This window comes from Hemitrygon akajei, chromosome 14, assembly GCF_048418815.1.
Source record: "Hemitrygon akajei chromosome 14, sHemAka1.3, whole genome shotgun sequence".
Taxonomy (NCBI): Eukaryota; Metazoa; Chordata; class Chondrichthyes; order Myliobatiformes; family Dasyatidae; genus Hemitrygon; species Hemitrygon akajei.
The window spans coordinates 94,880,376-94,897,601 of NC_133137.1; the positions used below are offsets into that span (position 1 = coordinate 94,880,376).

Below are 17,226 nucleotides of genomic sequence, written 5' to 3' on the forward strand. Positions count from 1 at the left end.
GGAAGTCATGCTGCAGTCATATAAAACTTTGGTTAGGCCACATTGAAAATATCATGAGCAGATCTACTCACCCTATTAGTTTTGGTACTCAAACTGCAGTACAATGATGACACGGAGTTAGGCTATCCTGACAGTAGAGAAGGCCAAAGATGAACACGCCAGTGTGAGAATGGGAAATTGAGCTGAATTAGTATGCAACTGGGAGCTAAGATGACCACTGTGGATTGAGCACAGAGTGACTGTTTTACAGAATCCATTAGGGTGGATCACTGCTTGTCATAAATACAATCAAATACACAATGATCAATAACTCAAATAAACCCAACCACTCTGTTCCTACTTCTCCCTAAACTCTACTAACATCGCTCAACTACCTGATTTTGAACATATCCAGGAAGCTTGTGCGTCAGATTCAAAGTACGAACCCAGCTTAGATCAATGGAAGGAAAGGTTATCAGAAATGATACAGCAGAGAGATAGGAGGATGAATGTGGGAAAATGTCCCAACTACAATGAACTGTGAACTCAATTCTACAATCAAAACTCTGAAAGTCATGATCAGGCCAAGGTAACTTGATAATCTATGAATCTACCTTGTTCCACTTGTAATAAAAGAACTTTCTCAAGCAATACACTATTACGACCTGAAACGTACTGCCTCATATGGTCAAAAAAGACAATCAACAGTAGTTCTCAAATGAAGATATACTTGAAAAAGTTTAAAAAAAATTAAGACCTCCAAAACCAGAATGTGGATGGAGTAACTATATGGTTAGTTATTTCAAAAAGCCAGTACAATTCTGTGTTCTGATGCAGCAGGTTGCCAAGAGGTTAACTAAGAAGGTGCACACAAATTAAACTTCTGGTAGGTCATGGAAGGAATTGAAATTTGACAGATAGAGGAGGTAAGTTTGTTATGAGTAGTATTCACAGAAGGGAAAATTACCATTGATGCAACATTTACATTTCCATCATGCACATATAGGTGCCAAAATAGATAATACATATTTAATAGATAAACAGATAAGATAAAAAATTAGATGCAATAAATAGGAGCCAAAAATTAGATTTTAAGCTAAAATGTAGGTTTAACTCATGTTTCACACAAGATTTTATCTTGGTAATGAAGCCTGAAAAGCAAAAATAAGAGATGCTGGAATTCTGGAATGTGGATGATCACCACTTTGATTAACGGTTTTTCATGACACATGCAATTATCTTTAAAGAACTTAGTTTCAATTGCTACTTAAAGGAATACTCGTCACTTGACATTAATTACTTTCATTGCAGTGATGGATTCCTCAAATACATTGGGGAAGCTTTGCCATGAATCAACCAAGTTTTCAGTGGACCACACAAGTACTATACTACTCCATTAAATAAGCCTGTTTAGTAATGCCAGACAAATTCAAAGTATGGTGATCAGCAATGATGATCAAAATTGTTGCTAGATTTCAACCTTCCACATTTAAGAGCCATTTTTCATCCTTTGGTCAAAATAATTAATATGTGATCCACCTCATTACAGAACTTTAAAGGATACCACATAAGTACACCCAAAACAATATCAGCAGAGAAAGTCATGGTGAATTTAGACAAACATGGAAAAATGCTTCATACATCACCAACTAATTTATTTTAGTCAGTCTTGAAAAGTTAGAGCTGATGTTTTGCAACTTCAGAGGAATAAACAGACAATGTGACATGTAATTCTCAGGCTAAGAACTTCTGTTTAAATTTAGTAATCACAACAGGTGTCTTTCATTGGGCCTTTCTCACACGGGTTTTACATCAAATCTGTTTTTGAACAAACAGAAGTATTAATCCTATTAACTCGGAAACTTATATCCAGAGTAGGTTTACTTTACTGAAGGAAACCAAGCCCTATGCATTACAAATATATCCAAATCCATTTCTCAAAGCAGAATTATGTTGTACAGTACATGGATACATTATGGTTAAAACAAGAGGATTTTAGAGTCTCTACTATTCAAGAATTTCAAAACTGTTAGAATGATATAGGTGTGCATTCCTTAGAGCAATTTGCTACTGCTCCTATTTAGATCAGTGCTTCACAATTACTTAAATACTGCATTATTATAAATCACAACTACAAGTGTTTAATGCACTATAATAAATAAGGGTGGGCCAACCTAAATTTGGAAAACTCAATATTCATCCATTGGGTTTTGGATTAGTCAAGTGAAATATAAAGGTGTTGTCCCTCCTTTTTCTGTTGAGCCTTATCCTGGCAGTAGAGAAGGCCAAAGAAGAACAGGCCAGTGTGAGATCCTAGCAGTAGAGAAGGCCAAAGATGAACACACCAGTGTGAGAATGGGAAATTGAGCTGAATTAGTCTGCAACTGGGAGCTAAGATGACCGCTGTGGATTGAGCACAGAGTGACTGTTTTACAGAATCCGTTAGGGTCGATCACTGCTTGTCATAAATACAATCAAATACACAATGATCAATAACTCAAATAAACCCAACCATTCTGTTCCTACTTCTCCCTAAACTCTATTAACATCACTCAACTTGTAATTCAATTCACATTCAATCTGATCACTACCCATCACTTTACCACTTAATTATTCCAATATCCTTCGCCGCATCATAGGTATTTTTTAAAATCAGGGTCTGAGTATAGCTCTGATACTGCTGTATGCTGCTGATGTGATAGTTAAAATTTTTGAAACATTTCCAATTATTGATTTGTTACCTGTACTGGGATCCAGGAGCAGAGAATGCCAACCTCAACTTGGGATATCGTTCCAGAAAATTAGATAAAACAAAAGCACATTTTGCTATTCAAATCAGATATGTAAAACCAAGGACCAAAGCAAATGAGATATTTACTCAGTTTAAAATAGTGCAGAATGGGCACCAGAATCAGATTGTAACAGCATACAGGTCCTTCTCCAACTACCTCAGCAGAAAGAATTCAGCTTACATCTTCCACCCAAGTTCCAAGTAGCTGTTGATAAACTGGTCTGGCTATTTCAATATAAAAGTGAATGGTGCAATACTGTTTTGTTCAAGTCCTCATTCCATGATTGGGGCAGACATTTGTAATATAACTGATAAAGAAATTTATGAGGAATTGTAACTGATGCACCCAAAACAAACACGAATTGAGGAAGTGGCAATGAAGCCTTTTAAGGGAATGTTTCCTTGAGGCTTATAAGCAAAAGAAATTCTGAAATAAATTGCACAGTTATCATTTAAGATATTCAAGAGATTTTGTGCATACATAAACATACTATCACACCAGAGTTCATTTCTCTGTCAGAACTACACAAAAGACCCTCAAGTAGTAATCTTTACATTGAACTTCTTCCAAGTCGACAAATTCTGAACCTTCATAAGGCAAGTGAGAAACAGCAAAATCAGACACATAGCCTTAACTAATTTTTTTTTTGTAATGAACTCCTCTGATTGCTCAATTACCTACATAAATAGTCCACGTCAACTACAATCCATATTCTTAGATTAAATACAAGTGATCTAACCAGCTAATATGCTTTCAAACATGTCCCCCCCAAAATCACAAGAACTAGCAACTATTTAAAAATCTGTTGAAAGAGAACAATTTCCACTTTACAGCTGCTATGTAATAAAAGCTCATTTTGTCGCCATATCAGATACCTTCTTTTACAATTAACATTTAGTTACCAGTTGACAGGTAAAATAATAGAACACTGTTTTAACAATATTTTTAGAAAACATCCATAATAATGAAGGATGAAATCCAAATTATTTGTTCCACAATTAATGTCTGAACAGTTTTCAACTGTAAACTACTATGATTATAGTGCTAAAATCTTGCCATAGAGATTTTGTGAAAAGAGAAAATGCCACTTACATCTAACATTACTTTTTAAATGCTGGTTATCATAAACATAATTAACTGCACAATCACTAATTCAAATAAAGAGCATTACAAATCAATGGTTATCTAGATAATGAAGTAGAGTTTCATACTACAGTCTTGCTGCATAAAATGAACAAAGATTAATGGGGCAAAAGTTTGCATGGGGATCCATAGGATAAGAAAAGCTTAGATTTTCTTTATTTAAATTTTTAAATGAAATAAAGAAATTTTACAAGGTTTCCAACTAGAACTGACTTTGCAGGCATAACTTGAGGCAGAGTGAAGTTAAGATGGTGTTAAACGACGACTCCTTTGTTTGCATCTTCAGAAACAGCTCTTTTTCCATCTTTAATGTCTTTATTTTTCCCTTTCAGGGTTCTTTTGAAGAACAAAAGAACATTAACCCTGGAGTTACACGCTGACTTTGGTTCTTTGCGGGAATGGGACCCATTCACCGGGTTTCAGGACTGGCCATTGTTCAGCACGCCAAGGATTCGGCCTAGAGAGATCAGCTCGAATTCAGAAGCCTAAGATCTTGGGAGTCTGGAGATGAGCGGATCGAGGGTCAGTGTCATGGCAGGAGACCCGTGTTGTCGGGGGAGTCAGGATATCTACTATGGGCCCGAAGACCCAGGATCTTTGCGATCTTCAGGCAGAGCTTGTAAAAAGCGATGTAACGGACTTTTAACATCGTAAACCAGCGAGTTGTTTGTTATGTCTCCCCGTTCACTGGGGGAAAAAAATGGAGACACCTCCTCCTCCCTTATTAGGGAGAGAGAATCTGTGGTATGTCGAATGCCAGATGAAACACGAAGTCTTTGGAGTAACTGTAAATCTGTGTCTTTGCTATTGCTTTGCTCACACTGAGTGCTCAGTGGTGATACCGATGCTTGTTTTGTTTTTGCCGGTGCGGGAGGCGGGAATTGTTGATCACTGCTGCTTACGTGCAGGAGGGGAGCTGGGGGTGGACTTTGGGTTTCTTATGTTTATCTGTCGTTCATTCTTTGGGGCACTTCTCCATTTTCGTAGATGTTTGTGAAGAAAAAGAATTTCAGGACATATATTGTATACATTTCTCTGACATTAAATTGGACCTTTGAACTTTTGATCTTTGATAAAGAATAACATAACTTAAATTTAATTTATCTATTATTTTAATGAATATCAAACAATGACTAATTTTTTTAAAAATCACTAATGTATAACAATTTGCTTCACTGCTTATGCTTAGCTACATTCTGCAACATAGTAATTACATATGACTTTTTTATATATTGAATTTTCTACATCAAAATATACTGATGTTTTATCACATTTGACTCATGAAGAAGAATAACACTGGAAGCCTTATTCTTCTCTTCCTTAAATCATGCCAGATACTTTGGGATAAGAAAAGAGCAAAATAAATTATTTCTAGTTAATTTTAAACAAACTGTCATGACTTTAACAAAATACAGAAGGAGCAAATGACTGCAATAAATGAAAACTATTAAACTATGCTCTTATACAACTGAACATAATGTGATGCAGCAGCTTAAGTAGGAAAAATAATTTTCAAAAAGATTATTTCAGATACTTAACTAAAGAATCTCTCTTTTAATAAAAAGATGTTTTAACATATTATATACACAACCCAACATGGTTATTTTCAAAAGACCCTGTAAATCATAATAAAAGCTGTATCACTCTCCCCATGGAAAACATACTGTATTTACTTGTTACTGCTGGAAAAGCTGATGTTTTCCTGTTATTGTACTGACATGATATTTCAATTTATTTTATGCATTGCTAAACTTAGAAGGAAAATATACTCAAAATAAAAACAAAAAATAACAATGATTTGATGGAATATAAAAATTACTACAGGTAACAGAACAATCATGGTTTGCATTCCATAACACTGTAATCCAAGAAACATGCACTCTTAAGCAGATTGTTTTTTTCTTACTTACAATTTTATGTAAAATAACCAATAATGATTTTTTCTCTGCTGATGTGAATAGTCTATAGAAAGCTGACAGCTGAGTCTTTGTCTGATCACTACAATGAAAGTTATGTAACATTTAATATAAAGCTCATCTGCTTATAAAGTCCTTTGAAAGGCAATTACAAATGTTTTATATGCAAGATAAAACCGTATAATGAACTTTAAAAGGCTAAATTATTGGGTAAAATTTAAAGTTTCAGTTATTGTATTACAATACTGGATAGAGTTATGCCATCATTAAAGTACAATTCATTTGTTACTGAAAATATAAAAATAATCCATATTACCCCAGTAAATGAAAACAAAACTTTTCATATTCAATGATTTTAGCAACTTAATGTTTCTGCAAGTGAAAATCACTAACTTGCTAACAATTTTGAAATTCAGTCAGGCTTTCAACCTAAATCAGCAATCAATATATTACATGTTCCAATAAGTTCCTTGGTTGATTAACATACAAGTTATTTAATGAACATTTTATACAATCCTAAAATAATTGGAACTTAATCTATTAAACATCCATTTAATCAATGTCTCCCAAATCTGATGCTTACTTTCTCCCCCAAGTATACTGACAGTAGTAGTACAGTACTATACACTGTCCTTACAATACTGCTAAACATCAGCACTCAAAATCATAAAGAATTAATTTATATTTGCATTTCAGTTCACTTCAAAATTGAATACTTTCATATTATTGTACAAAGATCTAGGGTGAATAGCAACTTTGGATTCAGTACTGGCTTGCCTATTGTAGACAGCGGGAGCAGAAGGCTGTTATTCTTGATTAATCTCCATGACCAATGGTGTCCGGCAAGGATTGGTGCTGGGACCTCTGTTGTTTGCGATATATATTAATGATTTGAATGTAAATGCAGATGGGTAGATTGGCAAGTTTGTGGATGATACCAAGATGGATGGAATTGCGTACAATGCAAAAAAAAATCTATCAAAGAATATAGTCAAATACAGACCAGTTACAGATACAGGCAGGGAAATGGCAGATGAAGTTTAATCTGGGTAAGTGTGAGGTGCTTCATTTTGGGAAATCAAATGAAAGGAGGAAGTATAGAGTTAATGGTAGATTTCACAGATACAGAGGAAAGATTTACTGTCTTGAGGTGGTTCTGAAGAGGTACACCAAACTGATTCTGGAGATGGGGAGGGGGAGGGAGGTTAGCTTATGAGGAGAGGTAAGAGTAGCCAGTGATTATACTCACTGGAATTCAGGGAGGATAAGAAGGGATCTTATAGAAAAATGCAAAATTATGAATGATAAATAAGATAGAGGCAGGAAAGTTGATTTTATTAGTAAGTGAGACTAAAACTAGGAGACACAGCCTTAAGATTAGGGGGAATAGATTGAGGACAACGATGAAGAGAAACTGCTTTTTCAGAGAGTAGTGAATCTGTGGAATTCTCTGCTCAGGGAAGCAGTAGAGCCTGCCTCATTATATTAAAGGCACAATTAGATAGACTTTTCCATAGCAGAGGAAATGGGGGTTATGGGGAAGAGGTTGGTAGGTGGAGCTGAGTCCATGGCCAGATCAGCCAAGGTCTTATTGAATGCCGGAAAAGGCTGGTCAGATCAGGTGGCTTACTCCTGCTCCTATATTTTTTGTCCTAATACCCTGCAGTCCAGGTCCGTAATTGTCTGAAAGAGGGTACAGAATGGATAAAGTGGTAAAGGTGGTACATAGCATGCTTGTCTTCATTGGTAGGAGTGTGGAGTATATAGGTAAGGAAGTCGTGCTGTACCACTTTAGTCAGACTGTCCCTCCAGAACTGCATGCAGGTCTGGTCATCCCACTATAAGAAGGATGTGTAGACTGTGGAGAGGGTGCAGAAGAACTTTACCAGATGCTGCTTGAATTAGAAGCTATGAGTTATAAGATCGGACAAACTTGTATTGTTCTCCCTAGAGTAGGGATTCCCAACCTAGGGGTCTACAGACTCCTTGCTTGTCCATGGCCTCCTCTACCGTCACTCCGACATGTCTGTCCATGGCTTCCTCTACTGTCAAGAGGAGGCCACACGCAGGTCGATGGAGCAATACCTTATCTCCCACTTAGGTAGCCTCCTTCCTGCCAGCATGAACATCCAACTCACTGACCTCCGTTGATACCCCGGCCCCCCACCCTTACCCCCATCCTTATCTATTATTTTAGTCTGGTTCTCTTTCTCTCTCTTTTTCCCCCCTCACTATAATCTCTCCCCCCAGCCCTACCTTTCTTTCTCTTTTATTTCCCATAACTCTCCACCTTCCCCCTAGCCCATTTCCCTCCAGCCTATCACTTCCCAGCTCTCTACTTTATCCCTCCCCCCACTTCTTATCCCTCCTCGACCATCCCATGTTACTTCACTCCTGATGAAGGGTTTCGGCCCGAAACGTCGTTATTACCTCCTCCCATAGATGCTGTCTGGCCTGCTGAGTTCTGCCAGCATTTTGTGTTTTTTTATTTATTTCCAGCATCTGCAGATTCACTCGTGTTGCCTTGCTTAATGGTATTGGGCCATGGGATAAAAAGAGTTGGGAACCCCTGTCCTAGAGTGTCGAAAGCTGAAGGAAGGCCTATTGTGGTTTTCAGAAGTATGTGAGGCACAGTTAGTATAGTCAGTCAGAATCTTTTCTCCAGAGCAAAAATGTCAAACACCAGAGGACATGCTTTTAAGGTTAGTGGAGAGAAATTTAAAGGTGAAGTAAGGGACAAGTGTTGTTTAAACCAAATGCATAAAGCTGGTAGGTGCCTGGTAGCAGGCAATCCAGAAGCGTTTAAGAGGCTTTTAGATAAGCATATGAATATGAAATGGAGGGAGATGGATGATACATTGGACATTCAGTATAAATTGGCATCAAGATTGGTACAACATTGTGGACTGAATGACCAGTCTAACATTGTAGTATTCTATGTTTTATTTTTCTTGTTTTGTGTAAATTGGTCCTTCTACTTTCTTGACATCTTTTTGACCAAGATACTTCTCAAACAAGCTTTAAGTATAATCATTCTATTTGCATTCATTTTGAAATACTGCCGATGCTAGTGACTTCAAATATTGTTTACAAGTAAAACAATTTTTCTAAAATCCCCGGTGCTTGGCTTGAGGAACATATTAAATTACTTTAACTGCTTCAATTTAAAACACTGAATACTGCAAGACCTATTATATAAAATAATACATGAAAAGAGCTCTATGTGGCACTATGGGAATAAAAGTTCTTTTGTATGATGATATTTGAAAAATAGAGGAATCTGATCCTTTATTGTTCAGCAATGGACTATAAACCCACACGGTATACCCAGCTGTTTGGAGGTCATTGTCAGAGATTATTTGAAAAAGCAATTTTGCAGAGTAAAATACTTATTTTGAGTAAAGCTCTATTCATACAAAGAACATCCCACATGCCTTACTTCTGAAGCAACTACGGGAAATTTACTAACAGTATCTGAAGTACTTTTACTTACTTTGCAAAGTATCTCAAAATCTTACGTTAGTAAGTATGTTCCAATAATTCACAGGTTACTTAGCAAATAATATTTACACAGAACAAATCTATCCAAATTTTATTGCAAATGACAATGCTCTCCAGCCAAAAAAACATGCCATGGTAGCAGTTCAGAACAATTTTTTGCTCTAAGTCTATTTCATTTGCTGCAAAAAATTCTAAAACAGGTCTCCAAAATGTCAAGCACATGCATTAAAAATGCAAACAATCATGAAGCAGCAACACCGATCTGAGGCTAGAAACAAATCGACTAAAAAAAAAATCATACTAAAGGTTGTGAAAATTGTCCTAGAGGAGTCATAATAAGGATTATTCCTAGTGCCCAATAGTAAAATTTAGCTGTTTATTACAACTGTTCTGACTGCAGGGTGCAAGGTTCATAGTCTGACACATAATACTATTTGACAATAAAAAGGCCGATCATTACTTCTTTTTGGCAAGCTTAAAGATACTACAGCTACTAGCCAGTCAAATAAGATCAGTTTCTTTAGTAACTTTACAAAATAGAGCATATGCTGTCAATATAAGGCCAAAATATCCTATTATTAAGCTTTTATTGTTATAGTTCTATAGGAATAAAGTTAAGCTAGATTAGAAACAGATGCAGACATTGACAACATCCCAGACTGCCTTCACGCACCTCCTTATCATCAGGAGCCCAGCCTCTTGGTGAGAAATGGTATCTAGTCATGGGACATCTAAAGAAAGGGGGAGAAAAAAAAACACTGTACCAATTTTCTCTGACCCTGTAATAAAACCTTAACTCAATCTAAATCACTGTTAATATCAAATAACTACTACTAAAATTAAATCAGAGACTCACCTCATTGATTCTGATTTTTTTTTCAATACAGAAGTATTTTGTAATGCATATAAAAAGTTTTGTAATATATATTTTAAACACAAAAATGCAGATGCTCAAAATCTGAAATAAAAACAAAATACCAGACATACAGGTCAGGCAGCATCTGTGGGAGAAGGAGGAGTTAATGCTTTATGTCCAGTATTTTTCATCAGAATTAAGTGCTGTGTATTTCCACCACTCTGTTTTCATTATGTTCATAACTTGCTTTTCAGGCAAGGAAGTTCATGTTCTAGCAGCAAGTTAACTTTCAACAACATGACATACCAAGCACAGTCAAAATATTAGTTTTGACCTAAAATCAAGTTCTTACTTTATATTTGAAAGGAATATTAAGGTGATTTTTCTGCTAATATGGGAGAAGGTATTAATAATTATTTAAAATATCCATAAAATAATTGTGGCAACAAAAATGATTGAAAACATTAAAGGACTGCCAATTGCAATGCTCACCAGAATAATATTATATACAAGAACACCTCATAGGAAATCCATAACAGGATCCAAAGTAGTTCACGGCTAAGATTATGAGGTAGTGAAAACCACATCTCAAGAACCCTTCTTTCTATACTCAATATTATATGTTAATTAACAGTATATTGGTTTCATTTATGTATGAAAAAGATGTCCCGTAATAACAAGAGAAGGTTTTTCCAAAGAACTGAGATCCTCAGAAATTGGCAGCATTTGTAAGTCATTTTTCACCTAGATAACATTTGAAAAATAAAGTATATATCCCACCATAATGACTGCAATAAAACCAATAATGGACATGAGGAAATTAAATTGAAATTGACTTTATTGTGTATATGGAAAAATTAACTAACATATGAATGATTCCATTAATACACAAAAGAGATCCACATTACAAAGTATGCATTAGAAATCTAAAATACTGAAATCATAACTATTAATAAGTACCATATATCCAAAGGCTGGAGAATCACAATCACAGCTGCACCAAGATTACATTAATCTAACGCACCCATTAAGAAATTTCCAATGAAAAAGGAACTTCAGCCAAAATAGCTTCAAAGTTGTTAAGGAACATCTATATTAAGTTTGGACATTAATAGGAAACTATTCAAAGACAGGAAGAATAAGCATATTGACCTTAATTCAAATCACTTTTAATGTTTCAGTATGGAAAACCAAATTGTTTGTCCCCATGGCACACATTTAAATGTATTCAGTGAAGAACAGAAGAGCCAAAGTGACAAGTTTTGTAAAGGTATACCATCTACTACTCAGATAATGAAGTAGTCCCATTCAAAGAAATTGCCTTCACTAAATCCCCTGACAGCAAGTTAAACTGAGTAGAAACATTCACAATGTACCTGTGAGGATGGTTCAGAGGTAACAGTATATGGAATCTTCTGACTCCAAAGTATGGATTACTCTTCCGTTATCTGTACCAGTCTTAAAGCACTCAACTCATGCCCACCTGGAACAAAGCAATCCATGAGTGATATCCTGTTGATCATCCTAAAGCACCAGTATAAAAGAAAAACGATGCACTACAGCATCTTTGCAAAGTATCTTTCTCAAAGCCTTTCAAACCTACAATTTCTAAAACTTGAAAGGGCAAAGGCAATAACTGCAAGGGAACACCATCACATACAAGTTCTTCTCTGTATCACATTATCATCAAAACTTTAAAGTATTGGCATTCCATCACAACAATATCCAAGGGTGACTTCAAGACAACTAAAGAAATTCAAGGAAGCTGACCAGCAGCGTGTTGAGGGTCGAATTTGATGGGCAACAAAAACCGTCTTTGCCAACAACATCCAAATTTTGAGAGTGATTTTCTTAAATGAGTTACTTAAGGAAACTTCCTGTGCACATTTGTTATTGTCTTTCCTGCAATACTATGTATATTTAAAAGGAAACACTATCGGCAATGAAAAGCTTTAGGGCTTTGCAGTTATCAAAGACACTAATTTTTGACGTTCACCAAACTGAGTCCATTAAATGATTTGTAGTTTCAAGTGCAGTATTATGGTAAATCAAGGAATGATAAATCCTGAAAAAAATTAGTATTTTTGTTGAAATTCCTTTTATCTATACATAAATTCTATCTGCAAATTTACAACAATCATAAAATGATTGATGCATACTTCCTGGAACTTACACTATTGAGAACATTCCTCACAAATTGGAACGCAAACATGAGGAAATCTGCAGATGCTGGAACTTCAAGCAACACACACAAAATGCTGGTGGAACGCTTCAGGCCAGGCAGCATCTATAGGAAGAAGTACAGTCGACGTTTCGGGCCGAGACCCTTCATCAGAACTAACTGAAAAAGATAGTAAGAGATTTTTTACTATCTTCTTTCAGTTAGTCCTGACAAAGGGTCTCAGCCCGAAACATCAACTGTATTTCTTCCTATAGATGCTGCCTGGCCTGCTGCGTTCCACCAGCATTTTGTGTGTGTTGCTTCACAATTTGGAAATACTTTACAAGATCATGCGGCCTTCTCTCAACTCCATGTGGCAATGATTTGAGATTTAATATTTATATAAAGCTTTCTACGCTTGATTTAAAAAAAATTAAAACTTGCAGAACTTTGCTCAAGCTCTTGGCATTAGCGGCAGACCAATCGATTTGGAGAGAGAGAGAAGTTTAAAAAAGGAGCATTTCATGGGGATCAGCACATTAGCTGCGGACCAATCGATCTGCGATTCATTAGCAGAAGCAAATGAAAGTAAATCAGGTCAAAGCAGAACAGCAAGGGCTTTTGGCCTTTAGCTCTCTTATAGCTAGGAGGGCGCTTTAGTTCAAATGGAAAGATGTTTTTCCTCCTACTCATGCTCAATGGTTATGCAACGTTATGTCATGTTTATATTTAGAGAAGATTCATTGTTCAATTTCTGACTCTCATCAAGATTTTCAAACATTGTGGGGACCTTTTCTGAATTATTTTCAATACCTTCAATTTGTTGTTTAAACTCAGATGTTGGCTATTATTTTTATTATATGAGAAGGTACTTTACCTTCTTTTCTCCTTAATGAACAGCTTCTGTCTTGGTAGGGGTTAGATTCTCTTTTTTTGTAATGAATTAGTATAGTTCAATATAATTATTGATTAACACATGAATAAGAGGTAATGAGATTGTTATTATGAACAGATATAATGTAATTGGTAGTTCTTTTAAATCTTTTTTGACCTTTTATATACACTTTCTTGTACTCTGTATTCTTCTATGTAGAAACTAATAAAAATATTGGAAAAGGAAAAGCAAGGACATTAAGGGTGGGGAGAGCCAGCCTTGGATAACTAAGGAAATAAAAGAAGGCATCAAACTAAAAGCTCGTGCATACAAAGTCGTCAAGAATAGTGGGAGACTGGAAGATTGGGAAAACTTTAAAAGGCAACAAAGTACCACTAAGTGAGCAATAAAGAAAGGGAAGCTAGATTATGAAAATAATCCAGCACAAAATATAAAAAACATTTAGTAAAAGTTTTTAATAATTATATAAAGCAGAAAAGGATAGCTGAAGTGAATGTAGGTCCCTTGGAGGATGAAAGAGGGAATTGATATTGGGTAATCAAGAAATGGCCGGGGTTTTGAATTACTATTTTGTGTTGGTCTTCATGGTGGAGGACACATATAACATGCCAAAGACAGATGTTATGGATGCAATGGGAGGCGAGGACTTCGATATAATAGCTATCACTAAAGAGGTAGTGCTGAGCAAACTTGTAGGCCTAAAGATACACAATTCTCCTGCTCCTGATGGAATGCATCCCGGGGCACTGAAAGAAATGGCAGAGGTTATAGTAGAGACCTTGGACTCTGGGCTCTAGGCAGGTGCTGCCGGATTGGAAGGTGGCAAATATCATGCCACTGTTCAAAAAAGGATGTAGGCAAAAGGTAGGTAATTATAGGACAGTTAGTTTAGCATCTGTAGTTGGGAAAATGCTTGAAGCCATTATTAAAGAAGAAACAGCAAGGCATTTGGAAAGAAATGGATCCATCAGGCAGACGCAGAATGGATTCAGCAAAGGCAGGTCCTGTTTGACAAATTTATTGGCATTCTTTGAAGATATAATAAGTGCAGCGGATAGAGGGGAACAGATGGATATTATTTACTTGGATTTCCAGAAGGTGTTCAATAAGGTGCCACATAAAAGACCTATCCATAAGATAAGGATGCATAGAGTTGGGGGTGATGTATTAGCATGGATAGAGGATTGGTCAACTAATAGAAATCAGAGAGTTGGGATATATGGGTAATACTCTGATTGGCAATCAGCGGTGAGCGGTGTGCCGCAGGGGTCAGTGCTGGGCCTGCAACCGTTTACAACATACATTAATGATTTGGAAGAGGGGACCAAGTATAGTGTATCTAAGTTTGCTGATGATTCTAAATTGAGTGGAAAAGCAAATTGTGCAGAGGATATAGAGAGATATAGATAGGTTAAATGAATGGGCAAGGGTCTGGCAGATGGAATACAATGTTGGTAAATGTGAAGTCATCCATTTTGGCAGGAAAAATGAAAGAGCAGATTATTATTTAAATAGTAAAAAATTGAAGCATACTGCTGTGCAGAGGGACTTGGGAGTGTTTGTGCATGAATCACAGAAGGTTGGTGTGCAGGTGCAGCAGACTATCAAGAAGGCAAATGGAATGTTGGCCTTCTCTGCTAGAGGGATTGAATTCAAGAGCACAGAGGTTATGCTGCAACTGTACAGGGTATTGGTGAGGCTGCACCTGAAGTACTGCAAGCAATTCTGGTTTGATTACTTGAGGAAGGATATACTGGCTTTGGAAGCGATGCAGAGAGCATTCACCAGGTTGATTCCAGAGATGAGAGGGTTAGACTATGAGGAGAGATTGAGTTGCCTGGACTGTACTCGCTGAAATTCAGAAGAATGAGAAGAGATTTTATAGAAACATAAAATTATGAAAGGGATAGATGAGACAAAGGCAGGAAAGTTATTTCTACTGATAGGTGAGACTAGAATGAGAGGACATAGCCTCAAGATTTGGGGGAGTAGATTTAGGATGGAGATGAGGAACTGCATTTCCCAGAGAGTGGTGAATCTGTGGAATTCTCTGCCCAATAAAGTGATGGAGGCTACCTCAGTAAATATATTTATGACAAGGTTGGCCAGATTTTGACCTAAAATCAAGTTCTTACTTCATATTTGAAAGGAATGTTAAGGCAATTTTTCTATAGGGGAAATTGAGGGTTATGGGGAAAAAGGCAGGTAGGTGGAGATGAGTCAGATCAGCCATGATCTTATTGAATGGCAGAGCAGGCTCGACAGACCAGATGGCCTACTCCTGCTCCTATTTCTTATGTAAAATATCATAAAGACTTGTAAAGTATTATTAAATATACAGGTAGTCCTTCAGTTATGAATGTCTGACTTACAAACAACTCATACTTACAAACAGCCTGCCATAAAGCCTATTATATTAAAAACTCGTCGGCGTTCACCATTTTAAGTCAGATCACATTGCCATTAACACTGTGTTGAGTGTGTAACTTTGTATTTGGCTTAAATTTTTCTTAACATGATTCACCCTGACCCCCCTTTTCAGTCAGCACCGCCCCCACTTGTCCCATTTAATGTCTCTTTCTTAAGTGTTTTATATGCATAGAAAGGTAAAATATATACTATATACTAAGACAAATGTTTGACTAACTGACACTAAATACCAGATGTACCTGTTCTGACTTACATACAAATCCAACTTTAAGACAGACTCAGGAACGGAACTTGTTCGTAACCCGGGGACTGCCTGTATTGCAAAGTAACCATTTGACCCATACTGGTCAATGATAAACCTTGTGCCAGGCAAATAGCTCAACAAGACAAGAGATAGTTATCAAATTTCAGGATAACTCGCACCACTCTTAACATTAGTGGCACAGCAATGGAAACGGTGAGTAGTTTCTAACTCCTGAAAATAAACATCTCGTACAACCTCTCATGGTCCCAGAACACATTCCACACAATCAGGAAAGCTCATCAATGCCTCCACTTTCTGAGGAGGCTGAAGAGTGCTGGACCACGTACATCTATATTCATGTCATTCTACAGATGCCCAGTAGAGAGTATCCACATATGCTGCATCACCACATTGTATGGAAACTGCACTGCAGCAAACAAGAATCTACATGGGTTAATCAAAACTGCCCAACACGTCACCTATACAGGTGTCCCCCCCCCCTTTACAAAGGTACAGTGTTCCTATGAAACCTTTCTTAAGCCAAAATGGCGCAAAGCGAAGAACCATTAATTTATATGGGAAAAATTTTCTTAAAAGCAAAAATCCTCTTTGTAATGCGAAAACAGGTTACTAACGTAGGTCTTTTGTAAAAGCGAAGTGGTGTAAAGCAAGCATTTGTAAAGCGGGGGAAACCTGTACCAGCCTATCCACCGAAGAGATACATACAGAAAGGTGTCATAAACAACCAGTAACATCATGAAGGATCCCATCCACCCTGTTCATGGACTGTTTGCCCCACTCCCATCAAGGAGGAGGCTATGTAGCATCCACATTGGGGCCACCAAACTCAAAAACAGTTACTTTCCCCAAGAATATCAGAGTGGGGGGAATTATTCATAAACACATTTACATCCTAAAGAGGAAAATAAATTTACAATGGATTTAAAAAAGGCAATGAACGCCAAAAGGAAGAACAAGGAAACATCCATGTTTCAGGTTTTGGCTGGTATTTAAAAGAAAAATATTCAGTTGATCAGGAAGAATCAATATTGATTTGAGAGGTTGGGCAATGCCTGATAAGCATGACTCAAGTGTTTGAGGAGACAGCTAAAAAAAAACCAGTTGGGTAGTTGTCAACAATATTAATTTATATCAATGTCCAGAAAGCATTTGATGAATTTCACTCCCCCTCCCCTTGCAAAATTGTTAGCTAAAGTTGAACCTCAAGATTTAATTAAGTTATTAACCTGGCTAGGAAATAGTCTAATAGCAAGAAATAGAGAAGGGATAAAAGGCAGGAATTGAAATT

General features: G+C 36.6%; 1 protein-coding gene across 11 annotated transcripts in view; it reads right to left on the reverse strand.

The window, feature by feature from the left end:
* LOC140738806 (SRSF protein kinase 2-like) overlaps positions 1–17,226 on the reverse strand; it is a 201,307-nt gene that overhangs the window by 171,343 nt on the left and 12,738 nt on the right. For 3 of the 11 annotated variants that reach the window (XM_073066671.1, XM_073066667.1, XM_073066670.1), the window contains exon 3: positions 10,005–10,062. The exons of 6 other annotated variants lie outside the window; for them this stretch is intronic. In XM_073066671.1, coding sequence (XP_072922772.1) covers positions 10,005–10,015 — 11 coding nt within the window. In that variant the 5' untranslated portion in view covers positions 10,016–10,062. Of the gene's footprint in view, positions 1–10,004; positions 10,063–11,563; positions 11,671–17,226 lie in introns of all 11 variants that reach the window. 2 more of the 11 variants (XM_073066672.1, XM_073066668.1) reach the window with 1 other exon arrangement.